The 22,551-nt window shown below is 44.0% G+C and overlaps 1 protein-coding gene across 1 annotated transcript in view; it reads right to left on the bottom strand.

Moving 5' to 3' along the window:
* The window catches only part of LOC126198673 (synaptic vesicular amine transporter), an 857,338-nt gene that overhangs the window by 136,291 nt on the left and 698,496 nt on the right, over window positions 1-22,551 (bottom strand). Inside the window, exon 3 of the mRNA XM_049935169.1 lies at window positions 16,293-16,487. Within this exon, the coding sequence (XP_049791126.1) occupies window positions 16,293-16,487 (195 nt within the window). The remainder of the gene's footprint in view (window positions 1-16,292; window positions 16,488-22,551) is intronic.

Below are 22,551 nucleotides of genomic sequence, written 5' to 3'. Positions count from 1 at the left end.
CAATCCAGCCACACAGCTGGTCTGATATTCCGTAGGCTCTTACTTTGTTTATCAGGCGACAGTGCGGAACTGTATCGAACGCCTTCCGGAAGTCAAGAAAAATAACATCTACCTGGGAGCCTGGGTCTCATGAACAAATAAAGCGAGTTGCGTCTCACACGATCGCTGTTTCGGGAATCGATGTTGATTCCTACACAGTAGATTCTGGGTTTCCAAAAACGACATGATACTCGAGCAAAAAACATGTTCTAAAATTCTACAACAGATCGACGTCAGAGATATAGGTCTATAGTTTTGCGCATCTGCTCGACGACCCCTCTTGAAGACTGGGACTACCTGTGCTCTTTTCCAATCATTTGGAACCCTCCGTTCCTCTAGAGACTTGCGGTACATGGCTGTTAGAAGGGGGGCAAGTTCTTTCGCGTACTCTGTGTAGAATCGAATTGGTATCCCGTCAGGTCCAGTGGACTTTCCTCAGTTGAGTGATTCCAGTTGCTTTTCTATTCCTTGGACACTTATTTCGATGTCAGCCATTTTTTCGTTTGTGCGAGGATTTAGAGAAGGAACTGCAGTGCGGTCTTCCTCTGTGAAACAGCTTTGGAAAAAGATGTTTAGTATTTCACTTTTACGCGTGTCATCCTCTATTTCAATACCATCATCATCCCGGAGTGTCTGGATATGCTGTTTCGAACCAGTTACTGATTTAACGTAAGACCAGAACTTCCTAGGATTTTCTGTCAAGTCGGTACATAGAATTTTACTTTCGAATTCACTGAACGCTTCACGCATAGCCCTCCTTACGCTAACTTTGACATCGTTATCTTCTGTTTGTCTGAGAGGTTTTGGCTGCGTTTAAACTTGGAGTGAAGCTCTCTTTGCTTTCGCAGTAGTTTCCTAACTTTGTTGTTGAACCACGGTGGGTTTTTCCCGTCCCTCACAGTTTTACTCGGCACGTACCTGTCTAAAACGCATTTTACGATTTCCTTGTACTTTTTCCATAAACACTCAACATTGTCAGTGTCGGAACAGAAATTTTCGTTTTGATCTGTTAGGTAGTCTGAAATCTGCCTTCTATTACTCTTGCTAAACAGATAAACCTTCCTCCCTTTTTTTATATTCCTATGAACTTCCATATTCAGGGATGCTGCAACGGCCTTATGATCACTAATTCCCTGTTCTGCACATACAGAGTCGAAAAGTTCGGGTCTGTTTGTTATCAGTAGGTCCAAGATGTTATCTCCACGAGTCGGTTCTCTGTTTAATTGCTCGAGGTAATTTTCGGATAGTGCACTCAGTATAATGTCACTCGATGCTCTGTCCCTACCACCCGTCCTAAACATCTGAGTGTCCCAGTCTATATCTGGTAAATTGAAACCTCCACCTAAGACTATAACATGCTGAGAAAATGTATGTGTAATGTATTCTAAATTTTCTCTCAGTTGTTCTGCCACTAATGCTGTTGAGTCGGGAGGTCGGTAAAAGGAGCCAATTATTAACCTAGCTCGGTTGTTGAGTGTAACCTCCACCCATAATAATTCACAGGAACTATCCACTTCTACTTCACTACAGGATAAACTACTACTAACAGCGACGAACACTCCACCACCGGTTGCATGCAATCTATCCTTTCTAAACACCGTCTGTACCTTTGTAAAAATTTCGGCAGAATTTATCTCTGGCTTCAGCCAGCTTTCTGCACCTATAACGATTTCAGCTTCGGTGCTTTCTATCAGCGCTTGAAGTTCCGGTACTTTACCAACGCAGCTTCGACAGTTGACAATTACAATACCGATTGCTGCTTGGTCCCCGCATGTCCTGACTTTGTCCCACACCCGTTGAGGCTGTTGCCCTTTCTGTACTTGCCCAAGGCCATCTAACCCAAAAAACCGCCCAGCTCACGCCACACAACCCCTGCTACCCGTGTAGCCGCTTGTTGCGTGTAGTGGACTCCTGACCTATCCAGCGGAACCCGAAACCCCACCACTCTATGGCGCAAGTCGAGGAATCTGCAGCCCACATGGTCGCAGAACCGTCTCAGCCTCTGATTCAGACCCTCCACTCGGCTCTGTACCAAAGGTCCGCAGTCAGTCCTGTCGACGATGCTGCAGATGGTGAGCTCTGCTTTCATCCCGTTAGCGAGACTGGCATTCACCAAATCAGATAGCCGCCCGAAGCTAGAGAGGATTTCCTCCGATCCATAGCGACACACATCACTGGTGCCGACATGAGCGACCACCTGCAGATGGGTGCACCCTGTACCCTTCATGGTATCCGGAAGGACCCTTTCCACATCTGGAATGACTCCCCCCGGTATGCACACGGAGTGCATATTGGTTTTCTTCCCCTCTCTTGCTGCCATTTCCCTAAGGGGCCCCATTACGCGCCTGACGTTGGACCTCCCAACTACCAGTAAGCCCACCCTCTGCAACCGTCCGGATCTTGCAAACTGAGGGGCATCCTCTGGAACAGGACAAGCAGCCATGTCAGGCCGAAGATCAGTATCAGCCTGAGACAGAGCCTGAAACCGGTTCGTCAGACAAACTGGAGAGGCCTTCCGTTCAGCCCTCCGGAATGTCTTTCGCCCCATTCCACACCTTGAGACGACCTCCCACTCTACCACAGGTGAGGGATCAGCCTCAATGCGGGCAGTATCCCGGGCAACCACAGTCGTAGTCCGATCGGGGGATGCGTGGGACGAGCTGGCCGTCCCCGACAAACCCCCATCCGGACCCCCACAGTGATGCCCATTGGCAACAGCCTCAAGCTGTGTGACCGAAGCCAACACTGCCTGAAGCTGGGAGCGAAGGGATGCCAACTCAGCCTGCATCCGAACACAGCAGTTGCAGTCCTTATCCATGCTAAAAACTGGTGTGCAAAGAACGTCTGAACTAATCTACAGAGAGCGCAAACAAATCTACAAAATTTAAACAGTTATTAAAATACAAGATTGCCTAGTAAATGCAGTAATGCTGCTACTTGCGCACTGCTGACACACTGCTCGGCGGCGGAAGGAGACTACGCGATTTTACACTATTCAGGTACTAAAACGCGATGCTACAACTCTCAAATACTATAATACGCCCGAAATTTATGAATTAAACAATGCAAGTACCAAAAACACGCAAAGAAATTAAGAATTAAACTATGTAACAAATGAGTGAGCTAGGAGTATACGACTTGCTGCTGCAGCTGCTTATCCAACGGCGGCAGGGAGCACACTCCCTGATGAGATAAAAGAAGTTATTCAGGTAGTGAAGGGAGGCGAAAATTTAATGGTCATGGGGGACTGGAATTCGACAGTAGGAAAAGGAAGAGAAGGAAAAGTAGTAGTTGAATATGGAATGGGAGTAAGGAATGAAAGAGGAAGCCGCCTGCAGCATAACTTAATCATAACTGACACTTGGTTTAAGAATCATGAAAGAAGGTTGTATACATGGAAGAGGCCTGGAGACACTGGAAGATTTCAGATAGATTATATAATTGGGAGACAGAGATTTAGGAACCAGGTTTTAAATTGTAAGGCGTTTCCAGGGGCAGATGTGAACTCTGACCACAATCTATTGGTTATGAACTGTAGATTAAAACTGAAGAAACTGCAAAAAGGATAAAATTTAAGACGATTGGACGTGGATAAACTGAAAGGACTAAAGGTTGTAGAGAGCTTCAGAGAGAGTAGAAGAAGAATGGGTAGCTTTGAGAGATGAAATAGTGAAGGCAACAGAGGATTAAGTAGGTAGAAAGATGAGGGTTAGTAGAAATACTTGGGTAACATAAGAGATATCGAATTTAATTGATGAAAGTATTAAATATAAAATTGCAGTAAATAAATCACGCAAAAAGGAATACAAATGTCTCAAAAACGAGATCAACAGGAAGCGCAAAATCGCTAAGCAGGAATGGCTAGAGGATAAATGTAAGAATGTAGAGGCATATATCACTAGGGATAAGATAGATACTGCTTATAGGAAAATTAAAGAGACCTTTGGAGAAAAGAGAATCACTTGCATGAATACCAAGAGCTCAGATGGAAAACCACTATAAGCAAAGAAGGGAAAGCAGAAAAGTGGAAGGAGTATATAAAGGGACTATACAAGGACGATGTAGTTGAGAGCAATGTTATGGAGGTTATGGAGACGGAAGAGGACGTAGATGAAATGGGAGATATAATACTGCGCGAACAGTTTCACAGAGCACTGAAAGACCTTAGTCGAAACAAGGCCCCGGGAGTAGACATAATACCATTAGAACTACTGATGATTTTGGGAGAGCCAGCCATGACAAAACTCTACCATCTCGATAGCAAGATGTTTCAGGCAGGCGAAATACCCTTAGACTTCAAGAAGAATATAATAATTCCAATCCCAAAGAAAGCAGGTATTGGCAGGTGTGAAAATTACAGACTTGTCAGTTTACTTAGTCGCAGCTGGAAAATACTAACACGAAGTCCTTACAAACGAATGGAAAAACTGGTAGAAGACGTCCTCGTGGAAGAGTAGTTTAGATATTGTAGAAATGATGGAACACATGAGGCAATACTGACCCTACGATTTATCTTAGAAGATAGATTAAGGAAAGGGAAACCTACTTTTTTGGCATTTGTAGACTTCGAGAAGGCTTTTGACAATGTTGACTGGAATACTCCTTTTCAAATTCCGAAGGTCGCAGGGGTAAAATACAGGGAGCGAAAGGCTATTTACAATTTGTACAGAAACCAGATGGCAGTTATAAGAGGCGATGTTATTCAATCAATATACTGAGCAAGCAGTAAAGGAAGCAAAAGTAAAATTTGGAGTAGGAATTAAAATCCATGGAGAAGAAATAAAAACTTTGAGGTTTTCCGATGACATTGTAATTCTGTCAGAGACAGAAAGGGACCTGGAAGAGCAGTTGAACGGAATGGACAGTATCTTGAAAGGAGGATATAAGACGAACATCAACAAAAGCAAAAGGAGGATAATGGAATGTAGTCGAATTAAATCAGGTGATGCTGAAGGAATTAAGTTGGGATGACACACTTATACATGGAAGAATCCTGGAGATACTAGTAGGTATCAGATTATATAATGGTAAGACAGAGATTTAGGAACCAGGTTTTAAATTGTAAGACATTTCCAGGGGCAGATGTGGACTCTGACCACAGCCTATTGGTTATGAACTGTAGATTAAAACTGAAGAAACTGCAAAAAGGTGGGAATTTAAGGAGATGAGATCTGGATAAACTGACTAAACCAGAGGTTGTACAGAGTTTCAGGGAGAGCATAAGGGAGCAATTGACAGGAATGGGGGAAAGAAATACAGTAGAAGAAGAATGGGTAGCTCTGAGGGATGAAGTAGTGAAGGCAGCAGAGGATCAAGCAGGAGAAAGACGAGGGCTAGTAGAAATCCTTGGGTAACAGAAGAAATATTGAATTTAATTGATGAAAGGAGAAAACATAAAAATGCAGTAAATGAAACAGGCAAAAAGGAATACAAACGTCTCAAAAACGAGATCAACAGGAAGTGCAAAATGTCCAAGCAGGGATGGCTAGAGGACAAATGTAAGGATGTAGAGACTTATCTCACTAGGGGCAAAATAGATACTGCCTACAGGAAAAATAAAGAGACCTTTGGAGAAAAGAGAGCCACTTGTATGAATATCAAGAGCTCAGATGGAAACACAGTTCTAAGCAAAGAAGGGAAAGCAGAAAGGTGGAAGAAGTATGTAGAGGGTCTATATAAGGGCGATGTACTTGAGGACAATGTTATAGAAATGGAAGAGGATGTAGATGAAGATGAAATGGGAGAGACTATACTGCGTGATGAGTTTGACAGAGCTCTGAAAGACCTAAGTCGTAACAAGGCCCCCGGAGTAGACATCATTCCATTAGAACTACTGACGGCCTTGGGAGAGCCAATCCTGACAAAACTCTACCATCTGGTGTGCAAGATGTATAAGACAGGCGATATACCCCCAGACTTCAAGAAGAATATAATAATTCCAATCCCAAAGAGAGCAGGCGTTGACAGATGTGAAAATTACCGAACTATCAGTTTAATAAGTCACAGCTGCAAAATACTAACACGGATTCTTTACAGACGAATGGAAACACTGGTAGAAGCAGACCTTGCGGAAGATCAGTTTGGATTGCGTAGAAATGTTGGAACACGTGTGGCAATACTGACCTTACGACTTATCTTAGAAGAAAGATTAAGGAAAGCAAACCTACGTTTCTAGCATTTGTGGAATTAGAGAAAGCTTTTGACAATGTTGACTGGAATACTCTCTTTCACATTCTAAAGGTGGCAGGGGTAAAATACAGAGAGCGAAAGGCTATTTACAATTTGTGCAGAAACCGGGTGGCAGTAATAAGAGTCGAGGGACATGAAAGGAAAGCAGTGGTTGGGAAGGGAGTGAGACAGAGTTGTAGCCTCTCCCAAATGTTATTCGATCTGTATATTGAGCAATCAGTAAAGGAAACAAAAGAAAAATTTGGTGTAAGTATTAAAACCCATGGAGAAGAAATAAAAACTTTGAGGTTCGCCGTTGACATTGTAATTCTGTCAGAGACAGCAAAGGACTTGGAAGAGCAGTTGAACGGAATGGACAGTGTCTTGAAAGGAGGATATAAGATGAACATCAACAAAAGCAAAACGAGGATAATGGAATGTAGTCGAATTAAGTCGGGAGATGCTGAGGGAATTAGATTAGGAAGTGACACACTTAAAGTAGTAAAGGAGTTTTGCTATTTGGGGAGCAAAATAACTGATGATGGTCGAAGTATAGAGGATATAAAATTTAGACTGGCAATGGGAAGGAAAGCGTTTCTGAAGAAGAGAAATTTGTTAACATCGAGTATAGATGTAAGTGTCAGGAAGTCGTTTCTGAAAGTATTTGTTTGGAGTGTAGCCATGTATGGAAGTGAAACATGGACGATAAATAGTTTGGACAAGAAAAGAATAGAAGCTTTCGAAATGTGGTGCTACAGAAGAATGCTGAAGATTAAGGTGGGTAGATCACATAACTAATGAGGAGGTATTGCAGAATTGGGGAGAAGAGGAGTTTGTGGCACAACTTGACTAGAAGAAGGGATCGGTTGGTAGGACATGTTCTGAGGCATCAAGGGATCACCCATTTAGTATTGGAGGGCAGCGTGGAGGGTAAAAATCGTAGAGGGAGACCAAGAGATGAATACACTATGTAGATTCAGAAGGATGTAGGTTACAGTAAGTACTGGGAGATGAAGAAGCTTGCACACCATAGAGTAGCATGGAGAGCTGCATCAAACCAGTCTCAGGACTGAAGACCACAAGAACAACACGACACACTTAAAGTAGTAGATGCGTTTTGCTATTTGGGGAGCAAAATAACTGATGATGGTCGAAGTAGAGAGGATATAAATTGTAGACTGGCAATGCCAAGGAAATCGTTTCTGAAGAAGATAAGTTTGTTAACATCGAGTATAGATTTAAGTGTCAAGAAGTCTTTTCTGAAAGCATTTGTATGGAGTGTAGCCATGTATGGAAGTGAAACATGGAGGATTAATAGTTTAGACAAGAAGAGAATAGAAGCTTTCGAAATGTGGTGCTACGGAAGAATGCTGCAGATTAGATGGTTAGATCTCATAACTAATGAGGAAGTATTGAATAGAATTGGAGAGAAGAGGAGTTTGTGGCACAACTTGTCTAGAAAAAAGGATTGGTTGGTAGGACATGTTCTTAGGCATCAAGGGATTACCAGTTTAGTATTGGAGGGCAGGGTGGAGGGAAAAAATTGTAGAGGGAAACCAAGAGATGATTAAACTAAGCACGTTCAGAAGGATGTAGGTTGCAGTAGTTACTGGGAGATGAAGGAGCCTGCACAGGATAGAATAGCATGGAGAGCTGCATCAAACCAGTCTCTGGACTGAAACCACAACAACAACAGACCTCAAGCTGGACAACTTCATACTCCGCTTTCCCATTTCCTACTTTTCGTTTGTTTATGAAAATTCGGATATATATTTTCCCTCAAATCACTAATTAAATTTTTCTTAATGACCCTAATTGTTTACAAGAAAATAAATCTTGTTTTGCGTAATTATTGCTCACTCTGGCCAGTTTTGTATCCCATTTGCCTATTTAAACACTCTTCGTTTGGCTATGAAAATTCGGACAAACCCATTGTGTAATTTATAGGTACCTTTGTTTTCTCTCCGCTCAAGAATTTCACGAAACTCACGTATATTGAAATAGAATTTTAAGTCCTTAGGATTCTCCTGCACTCGTGAATTAGACTGCAGTTGGCAACAGATTGGAAGCCTTTGCCAGTACTGGAAACAAGAAACCACGTCTGATTACAGTTGTTGGCTGTTAAGGTGTACATCAGGTGTTGGCTATCCGTTGAAACTGCGTATAACTTGGAACGGTATGAGCGTGAAAAAATGGCGTTCCCTGGAGAAGGCAAGCAGCGAGTCCCTAGATGTATGCCCACTTTGCAAGTAGTGGCGCAATGCTTTATGGGGCGGCGAGACGTCCTGCAGTCGCGCGGGGCAGGTGGCTAACGACTGCTGAGTCTGCGCAGCGCGGCTGGTGTTTAATGGTCTGCAGCGGCGGCTGACGGGGTGTGGGTGGGGGGGATTGCGGCGATACCATCGGGCCGACAGCTCAGCAGTGGATTGCGCTGGGCCATCATACCAGACACCAAGCCACATCATCTGCCTTTCCGCACAAACTTTCGGCCTCTGTATCTACACCCATACTCCGCAAGCCACCGTGTGGTGTGCGGCGATGGGTACTTTGCGTACAACTGTTATTTTCCGCTTTTCTGTTAAAATAGTGAATGTTCTGTTAAAGTAGTGATTCTTTGCCATTACGTAAATTGAAGGAGGAGGGTAGAGAAAAGAAAGAAAAGAAAAGGAAATGAAATGAAAGAGATTATTGATATCAGCTGCATCACGACTTTGTGCAGCATCAGCGGCGATGCATGAAAATGTGCGACAGACCGGGGTTCGAACCAGGGATCTCCTGTTTATTAGGCAATTGCGCGAAGCACTACGCCACCCTGACACTGCGCGTACTATCCCGCCACGCTTCTCAGCCGACACGCTTTTCCACCTACCGCCACCCGTCTGCAGTCCATGGTGGCTACTCAGAGATTCCTGCAGGAGTTTGGGCGTAATTGTGCATCCACACTGAATGTGGTGACTTCGTCACCCATTAAGGCGAGTCAGTTACATGAATGTCTTTTCTTTCGGACATGTCCAATCGTGTCGGACCTGGATAGTCGCCGGCCAGTGTGGCCGAGCGGTTCTAGGCGTTTCAGTCTGGAACCGCGTGACCGCTACGGTCGCAGGTTCGAATCTTGCCTCAAGCATGGACGTGCGCGATGTCCTTAGGTTAGTTAGGTTTAAGTAGTTCTAAGTTGTAGGGGACTGATGACCTCAGATGTTGAGTCCCATAGTGCTCAGAGCCATTTGAACCTGGATAGTCACAGGATGGAATATTGTCATGCGAGTTCATTGGAACGGGGCAGGATGGTTGGTCTACTGCAGGAGGGCCTATCGCTCTGCGGCTCATAAAGGCATGCTGCTTCAAAACTGAGGCGTACATGGAACCAGTGGAGAGATGTCCGTACACAGCGCCGGCAGGGTACTGGAAGACACAATGTGACCACACCGCGAGATGACCAACTTGTCCACTTGGGTGTAACGGGCAGAACAGCTTCTTCCACAGTGTTGGCGTGACGTTGGAGCACTGCAACAGGTGTGGACATGCCTTTGTCGACGGTTCGTCACCTTCCTCTGTAGGATGAACTGGTGGTACGCCTTCCATTGCGTCGGCTTCCACTGATCAGAACCAACCAATGTTGGAGACTGCAATGGGCATGGGAACACCGAAGCTAGAGTGCTGAGTGGCAAAACGCAGTGGTTTCGGGTGAGTCCTGCTTCAACTCGTCCTACAGTCACGGCCGCAAACATGTTCGACGCCTCCACGGTGAACGCAGTTGGACAGATTGTATTATTGAGCGGCATAGTGGACGAATGCCAAGTGTGTTGGTTTGGGGCGTCATTGCCTATAACACGCGATCTCGCGTCTTGTGTCTTGAGGTCAACGAGAACAGCTAGTGCAGTGTCAGGGAGGCTTTACAGGCCGGGATGCTGATGTTTTTTTTGCTGAGATGAAGTTCTGAACGCACTACAAACGGAACCTCCATTAAAATCTCGAAAAGACACGTTTGGACGTTCCGCCAATCGGAAGGCGCTAGCGACTCCTGGAATTCTGGTACATAGACTAATTTAATTTTAAAAAATTAAAAAAAACATCCTAAATAAATAAATGAAGGAAAATAAAAATATACATACAAAAAAACGCAAAAAACAGAAAATGCAATAAAATAAACTAAAAAAACAAAAACCCATACACAACTACTTTCGTTTTCATCGCTACTCTATATGTTCTTCCCCCCTACTTTCTTCCTATCCTACATCCTTGTAGTAATAGGCTAGTTGTTTTCGGATAGGCGTAGGTCTGAACAAGTGCATTTTATTTTATTTTATTCTTTTTGTTAAGACACAAGTGGCGGTGGCAAGTAGATTTTTCTGTAGTTTCCCTTTCCTGTCCAGGGACGGAAAAAAAGTAAAAAGAAAAGAAAAAAGCGGAATATCCATGTTCAAACCTCCCTCATACAAAAAAAAAAACCTGGAAGACAAGAGATTCTGGGTTCGAGTCTTGGTCTGTCACATATTTTCTCTCGACTCTGACTTCGCGTAAAGCCTCGATTCAACCGACATCGTCAATTCATTTCCTTTCCTTTTCTTTCCTTTCTCCCTCCTCCTTTTAGTTCACGCGTGTCTGAAAGAACAGACAGCACGTATTCATATAGCTTTGTGAGTAGGCTTTCACGGAGTAATTGGCGTCAATCTCCAGTTATCTGTAAATTCGATTTGTCCCCATTTTTGTGACGCCCTGCTGTAAGTCAAACAACCCTACCACCATTCGTGCAGCCCTTCTTAGTATGCATTCAGTATCCCCTGTTAGTAGTATCTGATATATGTCCCACATGCTGGAGCATTATACTAAGACGGAAAGATGAGACACACAGGTGACTAGTAAGCAACTCTTTTGCCGACTAAATATCAGTATCCTAGGAATGAACTAAAGTCACTCACTTGCTTTACGTATGACTAAGCCCACGTGCCAACTGTTTTCAGATCAATTTAAATTGTTATACCTAGGCATTTATATGAGAACAGTGATTCAAAATACGGGTCAGTGATGCTCAGTTAATAGGGCGCTACTCTTTTGCGTTTTGTAATGTGCACGATCTTACACTTCTGTGTATCTGAAGCAAGTTGTCAATCTTTGTACGATGTTGAAATGTTGGAAAGGCCTGCCTGGATATTTATGCAGTTTTTTAGACGGTGCTTACAGATAACTGCGTCATCCCAAAAAACATAAAATAAAAATAAATGTGAGGTTGCTATAACACAAAACATGCACACCAACGGTTCCAACACACCTCCCTGAGGTACACCTTTTTTCGACGTCGCTTTCCACTTTTTTCGATGACGCTTCATCGAAAATAATATATTTGTCTACATCTACATCTACATTTATACTCCGCAAGACACAAAATGGTGTGTGGCGGAGGGCACTTTACGTGCAACTGTCATTACCTCCCTTTTCTGTTCCAGTCGCGTATGGTTCGCGGGAAGAACGACTGTCTGAAAGCCTCCGTGCGCGCTCGAATCTCTCTAATTTTACATTCGTGATCTCCTAGGGAGGTATAAGTAGGGAGAAGCCATATGTTCGATACCTCATCCAGAACGCACCCTCTCGAAACCTGGCGAGCAAGCTACACCGCGATGCAGAGCGCCTCTCTTGCAGAGTCTGCCACTTGAGTTTGCTAAACATCTCCGTAACGCTATCACGGTTACCAAATAACCCTGTGACGAAACGCGCCGCTCTTCTTTGGATCTTCTCTATCTCCTCCGTCAACCCGATCTGGTACGGATCCCACACTGATGAGCAATACTCAAGTATAGGTGGAACGAGTGTTTTGTAAGCCACCTCCTTTGTTGATGGACTACATTTTCTAAGCACTCTCCCAATGAATCTCATCCTGGTACCCGCCTTACCAACAATTAATTTTATATGATCATTCCACTTCAAATCGTTCCGCACACTTACTCCCAGATATTTTACAGAAGTAACTGCTACCAGTGTTTGTTCCGCTATCATATAATCATACAATAAAGGATCCTTCTTTCTATGCATTCGCAATACATTACATTTGTCTATGTTAAGGGTCAGTACGCCACTCCCTGCACCAAATGTCTATCCGCTGCAGATCTTCCTGCATTTCGCCACAATCTTCTAATGCTGCAACCTCTCTGTATACCACAGCATCATCCGCGAAAAGCCGCATGGAACTTCCGACACTATCTACTAGGTCATTTATATATATTGTGAAAAGCAATGGTCCCATAATACTCCTCTGTGGCACGCCAGAGGTTACTTTAACGTCTGTAGACGTCTCTCCATTGATAACAACATGCTGTGTTCTGTTTGCTAAAAACTCTTCAATCCAGCCACACAGCTGGTCTGATATTCCGTAGGCTCTTACTTTGTTTATCAGGCGACAGTGCGGAACTGTATCGAACGCCTTCCGGAAGTCAAGGAAAATATCATCTACCTGGGAGCCTGTATCTAATATTTTCTGGGTCTCATGAACAAATAAAGCGAGTTGGGTCTCACACGATCGCTGTTTCCGGAATCCATGTTGATTCCTACAGAGTAGATTCTGGGTTTCCAAAAACGACATGATACGCGAGCAAAAAATATGTTCTAAAATTCTACAACAGATCGACGTCAGAGATATAGGTCTATAGTTTTGCGCATCTGCTCGACGACCCTTCTTGAAGACTGGGACTACCTGTGCTCTTTTCCAATCATTTGGAACCCTCCGTTCCTCTAGAGACTTGCGGTACACGGCTGTTAGAAGGGGGGCAAGTTCTTTCGCGTACTCTGTGTAGAATCGAATTGGTATCCCGTCAGGTCCAGTGGACTTTCCTCTGTTGAGTGATTCCAGTTGCTTTTCTATTCCCTGGACAGTTATTTCGATGTCAGCCATCGTTTGTGCGAGGATTTAGAGAAGGAACTGCAGTGCGGTCTTCCTCTGTGAAACAGCTTTGGAAAAAGATGTTTAGTATTTCAGCTTTACGCGTGTCATCCTCTGTTTCAATGCCGTCATCATCCCGGAGTGTCTGGATATGCTGTTTCGAGCCACTTACTGATTTAACGTAAGACCAGAACTTCCTAGGATTTTCTGTCAATTTTCCTAGAATTTTACTTTCGAATTCACTGAACGCTTCACGCATAGCCCTCCTTACGCTAACTTTGACATCGTTTAGCTTCTGTTTGCCTGAGAGGTTTTGGCTGCGTTTACACTTGGAGTGAAGCTCTCTTTGCTTTCGCAGTAGTTTCCTAACTTAGTTGTTGAACCACCGTGGGTTTTTCCCGTCCCTCACAGTTTTACTCGGCACGTACATGTCTAAAACGCATTTTACGATTGCCTTGTACTTTTTCCATAAACACTCAACACTGTCAGTGACTGAACAGAAATTTTCGTTTTGATCTGTTAGGTAGTCTGAAATCTGCCTTCTATTACTCTTGCCAAACAGATAAACCTTCCTCCCTTTTTTTATATTCCTATTAACTTCCATATTCAGGGATGCTGCAACGGCCTTATGATCACTGATTCCCTGTTCTGCACTTACAGAGCCGAAAAGTTCGGGTCTGTTTGTTATCAGTAGGTCCAAGATGTTATCTCCACGAGTCTGTTCTCTGTTTAATTGTCCTCCCTACCAAGAAAGCAAAAATAATAAATTTTCTTTCGTAACGCATGTGATGGTACTTTTGTTAAATAAACTTTCGTGTGGTACCTAGCAAAATTACTTTTCGGGTGAGAAATACATTATTTTGAAATGGAAAGGTATAGGCTAGCTCCAATTCCGATAAGTGTAACATTCTTTATTACGACACGTGCTTCGGCTTTTTTCCATTCTCAAGTAACCTGCGAATAACGTTGATGAAATTATCTGCACATATGGTTGTTGTTCATAAGAATAACTACACATCAGAAGAGTACATTGGTACTTATATCTAGTTTGATTTGACATCCATATTGCGTCTATAGTAAACGGTCATTGTCTAATTCGTAGAGATTACGTGACATGCAGTAATTATAAACGTGTGGAAAATGTTTTGTCACTTATTTGATGGTTCATTTACTATAAAGTACGATTTGAAATTTATTTGACACTTCGTTTTCTCTTATGATACATGTTTCCAAAGTGTAGTTAGCTAGGCAACAATAATGCTATGTTTCACAGCAAAATCCAATCGGTGAAATATAACAGCCAAAACAGATGTCGTAATAGAGAATATTAAACTTGTTGCACCTAGTCTTGACCTTTCCTTTTTCAAAATGTATTACGACGTGTACTGCGCTGTGGGCTCAGTGCCACTAAAACCAGAGTATACATTATTTTAACTTACGACATAAATTTGTGCATAAGGTCAGCAGCCATTATGTGAGTGAATGTGCACGTGATCAGCATTGCTATTAACAAGAATCCAAGTGTTAACATTTTTTGTTAGGGGTTTCGGGCGTAATCTACCATAATAATACGAGGCGTTTTTTTAAGTAAGTACCGTTTTGAAATTTAAAAAGAGTCGTGCTAAGATATCTCAATAATTTTATTTTTACATGAAAGCCTGTACCTTAATCTACTTTTCTACATAATTTCCGTCAATATTGAGGCACTTGTCATAACGTTGTACCAGTTTTTGAATACCCTCCTCATAGAAGTCTGCCGCCTGACTTGGTAAGCACTGCATCACCACTGTTTTGACTTCGTCATCGTCTTGAAGACGCTGCCAACCCAGGTGTTTCTTCAAGTGCAGGAATAGATAGTAGTCACTGGGCGCAAAAAAAAATGGTTCAAATGGCTCTGAGCACTATGGGACTCAACTGCTGAGGTTATTAGTCCCCTAGAACTTAGAACTAGTTAAACCTAACTAACCTAAGGACATAACAAACATCCATGCCCGAGGCAGGATTCGAACCTGCAACCGTAGCGGTCTCGCGGTTCCAGACTGCAGCGCCTTTAACCGCACGGCCACTTCGGCCGGCCACTGGGCGCAAGATCGGGACTGTACGGAGGATGATCGGGAGTTTCCCATCAAAAAGATGTGATGAAATCTTTGGTCTGATTCGCCACATGAGGACGGGCATTGTCTTGCAGCAAAACGATGCCCTTGTTCAACTTCCATGGACTGTTGCTTTGATTCTAGTGTGACGTAGGCCACCCACGTTTCATCGCCCATAATAATTCGGCTTAAGAAATCATCACCGTCGTTGTGGTACCGCCCAAGGAAAGTCAATGCACTGTCTAAATGTTTCGTTTTGTGCACATCCGTCAACATTTTCGGTACCCAACGTGCGCTCAATTTTCGGTAACTCAAGTGCTCGGTCACAATGCCATACAAAACACTACGAGAAACATTAGGAAAGTCATCCCGCAAGGAAGAAATCGTAAAGCGTCTGTTTTCTCTAATTTTATTGTCCACTTCATTAACGACCGAAGGACGCCCACTCCGTTGTTCATCATGCACATTTGTGCGGGCATCTTTAAGTGCTCTCACCCACTTTCTTACCATTCCATCACTCATAATGTTTTCTCCGTAAACTGCACAGATATCACGATGAATGTCGATCGCTTTTAGGCCTTTAGCACTAAGAAATCTTATAACAGCCCGTACTTCACAGTCGGCGGGACTCACGATTATCGGAGGCATCTTAAACACTCAGTACACAACGTAAACAAGGAAGAATCAGACTGTAATGGCATCAGTGCGTAGATTAAGGTACAGGCTTTCATGTAAAAATAAAATTATTGAGATATCTTAGCACGTCTTTATTAATTTCAAAACTTAAAAAACACGCCTCGTATCAGAGAAATACTTACTACAGAACATCCTACCAAGTTGTGTGTTTAGTTGCGTAATAAAATTCACGTAGCTATCTTTTAATTTTGGTGTAACAAATTCTGGAATGCATAAAAAGACAGCATTGACACATTGTATTTTTTACACTAGTGAAAGTGATATGTAAAATTATTATCTATAACGATTGGACGAATTTCCTGCATCCACCAGCGTGGAAGGAAGAAGAAATAGCTTGCTGTAAATGTGAAGTGTACACAGGACTGAGGCTTTAGTTGTGTGCGCCTTGCACGAACTAGTTTCTACTTGTCGAGGCAGTGGCCTACCTGCTTCCGGGGAGACGGTCGTGTGGTCGGTGAGGAACTCGAGCCGGGCCTGGTCTTCAGTGGAGTCGGTGGGGGCGGCGGTGGTGGGGGCGGCGGTGGTTGGTGGGGGCGGCGGGGGCGGCTCCGGACTGTCCACGGCGCCGTGGCTCTCGTTGGGGTGGCGGATGTCGTACAGGAACTCCGGGATGATGGGCACTGCAACACAGACAGCCGCACCTCGTACAGCGCCATTCCTTCGCTCCACTTTGCGAATCAACCTGCCGCTGACGCAGCGGGTGAAATGACCTGGAGGCGGCGGAGCGGCTGCAGCGGTCGCTGGAAGCTGAAAACCTCTTCTGCTGTACATCTACCATGGATCACTGACACACACAGTGTTTTATAGACCCCATTTGAAAGCTGCCGCTACCTTATAGTTTTACCTGTGAGTGCGTATCAGTTCGGCGTTAATGCTATGAATATATTCTCTTTTCTATAAAATTTAAGCCATCAAAGACAAACAATGAGGTAGTAAACAAACCTCCATGGTACAACGAAGAGCAAAGGGGCCTTAAACATATACACTAATGGCCATTAAAATTGCTACACCAAGAAGAAATGCAGATGATAAACAGGTATTCATTGGACAAATATATTATACTAGAACTGACATGTGATTACATTTTCACGCAATTTCGGTGCATAGATCCTGAGAAATCAGTACCCAGAACAACCACCCCAAGCCGTAATAACGGCCTTGATACGCCTGGGCATAGAGTCAAACAGAGCTTGGATGGCGTGTACAGGTACAGCTGCCCATGCAGCTTCAACACGATACCACAGTTCATCAAGAGTAGTGACTGGCGTATTGTGACGAGCCAGTTGCTCGGCCACCATTGACCAGACGTTTTCAGTTGGTGAGAGATCTGGAGAATGTGATGGCCAGGGCAGCAGTCGAACATTTTCTGTATCCAGGAAGGCCCGTACAGGACCTGCAACTTGCGGTCGTGCATTATCCTGCTGAAATGTAGGGTTTCGCGGGATCGAATGAAAGGTAGAGCCACGGGTCATAACACATCTGAAATGTAACGTCCACTGTTCAAAGTGCCGTCAACGCGAACAAGAGGTGACCGAGACGTGTAACCAATGGCACCCCATACCATTACGCCGGGTGATACGCCAGTATAGCGATGACGAATACACGCTTCCAATGTGCGTTCACCCCGATGTCGAAACACGGATGCGACCATCATGATGCTGCAAACAGAACCTGAATTCATTCTAAAAAATGACCTTTTCCCAATCGTGCACCCAGGTCCGTCGTTGAGTACATCATCTCAGGCTCTCCTGTCTGTGATGCAGCGTGAAGGGTAACCGCAGCCATGGTCTCCGAGCTGACAGTCCATGCTGCTGCAAATTTCGTCGAACTGCTCGTGCAGATGGTTGTTGTCTTGCAAACGTCCCCATCTGTTGACTCAGGGATCGAGACGTGGCTGCACGATCCGTTACAGCCATGCGGATAAGATGCATGTCATCTCGACTGCTAGTGATACGAGGCCGTTGGGATCCAGCACGGCGTTCCGTATTACTCTCCTGAATCCACCGATTCCATATTCTGCTAACAGTCATTCGATCTCGACCAACGCGAGCTACAATGTCGCGATACGATAAACCGCAATCGCGATAGGTTACAATCGGAAACGTGATGGTACGCATTTCTCCTTCTTACTCGAGGCATCACAACAACATTTCACCAGGCAACGACGGTCAACTGCTGTTTGTGTATGAGAAATCGTTTGAGAACTTTCCTCATGTCACCACGCCAACCATGTGTGAATGCTCTGAAAAGCTAATCATTTACATATCAGAGCATCTTCTTCCTGTCTGTTAAATTTGGCGTCTGTAGCACGTCATATTCGTGGTGTAGCAATTTTAATGGCCAGTAGTGTTGCAAATGATGATAAATTGCGACCAAGATCTTCAACTATCATAACACATAGGACAGAGTAGTGTCTGTGTTGTCCGAAGGAACATTGCATAGTTTTTCTTAATAAAATGTGCACAATTTCGTAATTTATTCGCCCACGCCAGGGCCTCGACTCTCAATGAATATGTCATTCCTGGACGGAAATATACGGAATGCACGAGTGAACTTTATGACACAAGGACGATGACATCTGGAAGTTTGGGTCTGGCCGCGATTTGTGCACGGATAGCCGAAGCGGTTAAGGTGACCGCTCGCGAATAGCGGGAAATCCGGTTTCGAGTTCCGGTCAGGCACAAACTTTCATTGTCGTCATTCTAATACACAGCCGAAGGTGGTCCGTATTTGCAACTGCAAATACGAGTACAATTCCTATACATCCTAATACAACCTATCAGTATAATACGATATTGTAGTGCTTCTGCCTGTAAAAAGTAAGATGCAATATTCCTTCGGACATGCGTGAAACATGGATGACGACATATAGAAGTGGGCCTGGCCACGAAGCGTGCGTGAATGGCTGAAATATTTAATGCGACCGCTCACGTGTAGCAGGAAATTCAGATTCGAGTACCTGTTCGGTACAAATTTTCGGTGTCGTCATTCCATTCCACAGTTGAAGATTGCCAATATTCTCAACTGCGAATACATTTCCAGTCTATCAGGATAAGTGCATCCCTCCTCGTAGGAGAGACACCTGCAATACAGGTGCAACTGCACATGATACATTCTGACGCGTATCAAAAAAAGGATGATGCAGTTGAAAGCAACCTCTCGCGTATTCATTGCTGGAACACGTGTTCTGTAGTTCACTGCGACTTGCAGTTGCCTTATTCAGCTGAAAATTGCACATAAAATCGGAGACAGTTACTAGAAAGATTAATTACGCTGAAGGCAGTACGTTTGAATTAACAGGGACTCGTATATGGTGCTTGGATGATGATGATGATGATGATGTTTGGTGTGTGAGGCGCGCAACTTCGCGGTTATCAGCGCCCGTACAAATTCCCAACTTTTGCTCAGTCCAATCTCGCCACTTTCATGACTGATGATGGAATGATGAGGACAACACAAACATCGAGTCATTTCGAGGCAGGTGAAAATCCCTGATCCCGCCGGGAATCGAATCCGGGACCCCGTGCTCGGGAAGCGATGGTGCTTGGAGGAACATTGCAATGAGTACATACTCAAATGAGCACTGTAAAACGACTTCGTTAGAAAAATAATTCGTGATAGATTTGATCCTATATTCCGTTATTACAAATAAGAAGGCTCATGAATAATATATACAAATATCCTCAAGCAAACCGCTTGGCTGTACAGTATCACCCATTTAAAAATATTGTTTGACGAATGGAATGTTAAAGGCGACCGATAAGATCCGATGACTGAATGGAAAGTAGACACTGATACTCGCGTATTGAAAGAAAGATGCGAAGCGAATGGGGAGCTAACCTTGCCTTATATGAGCAAATGCAAAGCACGCCTCGGAAATGGACCTGAAAATCACGCGTTACAGAAATACGTCAATACAACACAAGCAAGTAACAGTCTCGTCGAAACTTCCTGACAGATTAAAGCTGTGTGCCGGACTGAGACTCGAAGTCGGGACCTTTGCCAAGACGTTTCATATCAGTGAACATCCACTTCAAAGTGAAAATTTGATTCTGGAGACATCCTCCAGGCTGTACCATGTCTTTTTTCCAGGAGTGATAGTATTACAAGGTTCGCAGGATACCTTCGTGAAATTTGGAAGATAGGACACGAGGTAATGGCGGAGGTGAAGCTGTGAGAACGGGTCGTGAGTCGTGATTGACTAGCTGAGTCGGTAGCGCACTTGACCGCGAAAGGCAAATGTCCCGAGCTCGCATCTCGCTCCGGCAAACACTTTTAATCTGTTTCACATCAGCGCACACCCCGCTGCAGAGTGAAAATTTCATTCTGAAACAGTTTCATCAATTATCACGGACGATATAGCTTCGAAATGACAATCTCAGTAATAAACAAGACCACGTCTATACTTTATAAACCGTAAGCAGGTAGTACGATGTTCATGTCTTCAAGCTGAGAAAAAAGAGTAGATCTAGAATGACTGGCTGCGAAGCAATCTGACTGCGTGACTAAACTCCATGCTCAAAGTACTGCTTAAACACATGCTTTTCTCCACTTAACCAAAGATAAGGCTAGTCTAGAAGACGGAAAATGAACTATAAAGGCCGCGCGGGATTAGCCGAGCGGTCTGAGGCGCTGCAGTCGTTGACTGTGCAGCTGGTCACGACGGAGGTTCGAGTCCTCCCTCGGGCATGGGTGTGTGTGTTTGTCAAAAAATGGTTCAAATGGCACTGAGCACTATGGGACTTAACATCTATGGTCATCAGTCCCCTAGAACTTAGAACTACTTAAACCTAACTAACCTAAGGACATCACACAAGACCCAGTCATCACGAAGCAGAGAAAATCCCTGACCCCGCCGGGAATCGAACCCGGGAACCCGGGCGCGGGAAGCGAGAACGCTACCGCACGACCACGAGCTGCGGGCTGCGTGTTTGTCCTTAGGATAATTTAGGTTAATTAGTGTGTGATGACCTTAGCAGTTAAGTCCCATAAGATTTCACACACATTTGAACATTTTTTGGACTATACAGTGAGTTATACGAGTGCTCCGTAACTCGCTTGCTAATGCATAACATGAAAGTCCTTTACAACAGACAGCTTTCACGTTACTGACAGGTTCTTACCGTCGTATACATGGTGAACCAGAACTCCATAACAAAATTAAATAAATTACCGCAAATCTAAATCTATACGGCAGATTGATATTTGAGCCACTGTCATCTCGACTGTGGGTCCAGTGTCTTACCACTACATCACATTGCTCTGCAGCAGCGCTTGCCTTGTTTAGATGGTTCAAATGGCTCTGAGCACTATGGGACTCAACTGCTGAGGTCATTAGTCCCCTAGAACTTAGAACTAGTTAAACCTAACTAACCTAAGGACATCACAAACATCCATGCCCTAGGCAGGATTCGAACCTGCGACCGTAGCGGTCTTGCCTTGTTTAGATTCCTGGCAACGTCGCACTTACGAGACGTTAAGGAATGGACACGGTTAGTAGATGTGGACCGTTTCATCAAAGGTATTTAGTACTGGACGATTCACCAATAGATGCCATTCCACCCTTGGTTTCTAAACTCAGCGCTCAAGGGAAACGAAATTGCTACTATTAACAGACTAAGATCAGGCCAATGGAATACTAATAAAATTACACATTTGCTAAGACTGATATTCTCTACAAGCTGTAGCGCCTGCCTCAATGAGAGGAAATTATACATATTCTGATAGAATGTGATAAATAAAATCATTCAAGAACAACTATACTGCGCAATATTTTAAGAATTAAGGATTATTTATCGTTAGAGAGCTCTTAGTTCCTTAGACACGTTCGTTAAATATTTGTCATTTCACCCATATTTGTAAAAGTGAACTTCAAAATTTGAGGGGCTTTTCTTATGTTTTATTATGAGTATATACATGGATGAGCCAAAGAAATTGGTACACCTGCCTAACATCGTGTAGGGCCCCCGCAAACACGCAGAACTGCCTCAACACGACGTGGCATGGACTAGACTAATGTCTGAAGTAGTGCTGGAAGAAACTGACACCATGAATCCTGAGCGATGACCTCAGCAGCTTGGTCCCATAGGAATTTACCACTACCACGAGTCCTGCAGGACTGTTCATAAATCCGTAAGATTACGAGACGGTGAGATCTCTTCCGAACAGTACGTAGCAAGGCATCTCAGATACGCTCAATAATTTTCATGTCAGTGGAATTTTGGGGCCAGCGAAAATGTTTAAACTCAGAAGAGTGGTCATGGAGCCATTCTGTAGCAATTCTTGACGCGTGGAGTGTCGGGTTGTCCTGCTGGAATTGCCCAAATCCATCAGAGTGCACAATGGACGTGAATAGATGCAGGTGATCAGACAGGATACTTCCGTTCGTCTCCTGTCAGCGACGTACCTACACGTATAAGGGGTCCCATATCACTCCAAATGCACACGCACACACCAGTACAGAGCGTCTACTGCCATGAACAGTCCACTGCTGACATGCAGGGCCTATTAATTCATGAGGTTTTCTCCATGCCCGTATATGTCCATCCGCTCGATACAATTTGAAACGAGACACGTCCGACCAGGCAACATGTTTTCAGTCATCAACAGTCCAATGTCTGTGTTGGTGGAACCAGGCGAGGCATAAAGCTTTGTGTCGTGCAGTCATCAAGAGTACACGAAAGG

The sequence above is a fragment of the Schistocerca nitens genome, chromosome 1, assembly GCF_023898315.1.
Source record: "Schistocerca nitens isolate TAMUIC-IGC-003100 chromosome 1, iqSchNite1.1, whole genome shotgun sequence".
Lineage (NCBI taxonomy): Eukaryota > Metazoa > Arthropoda > Insecta > Orthoptera > Acrididae > Schistocerca > Schistocerca nitens.
Note: the sequence above shows the minus strand (reverse complement) of the source record. Positions and strands in the feature narration are given on the sequence as shown.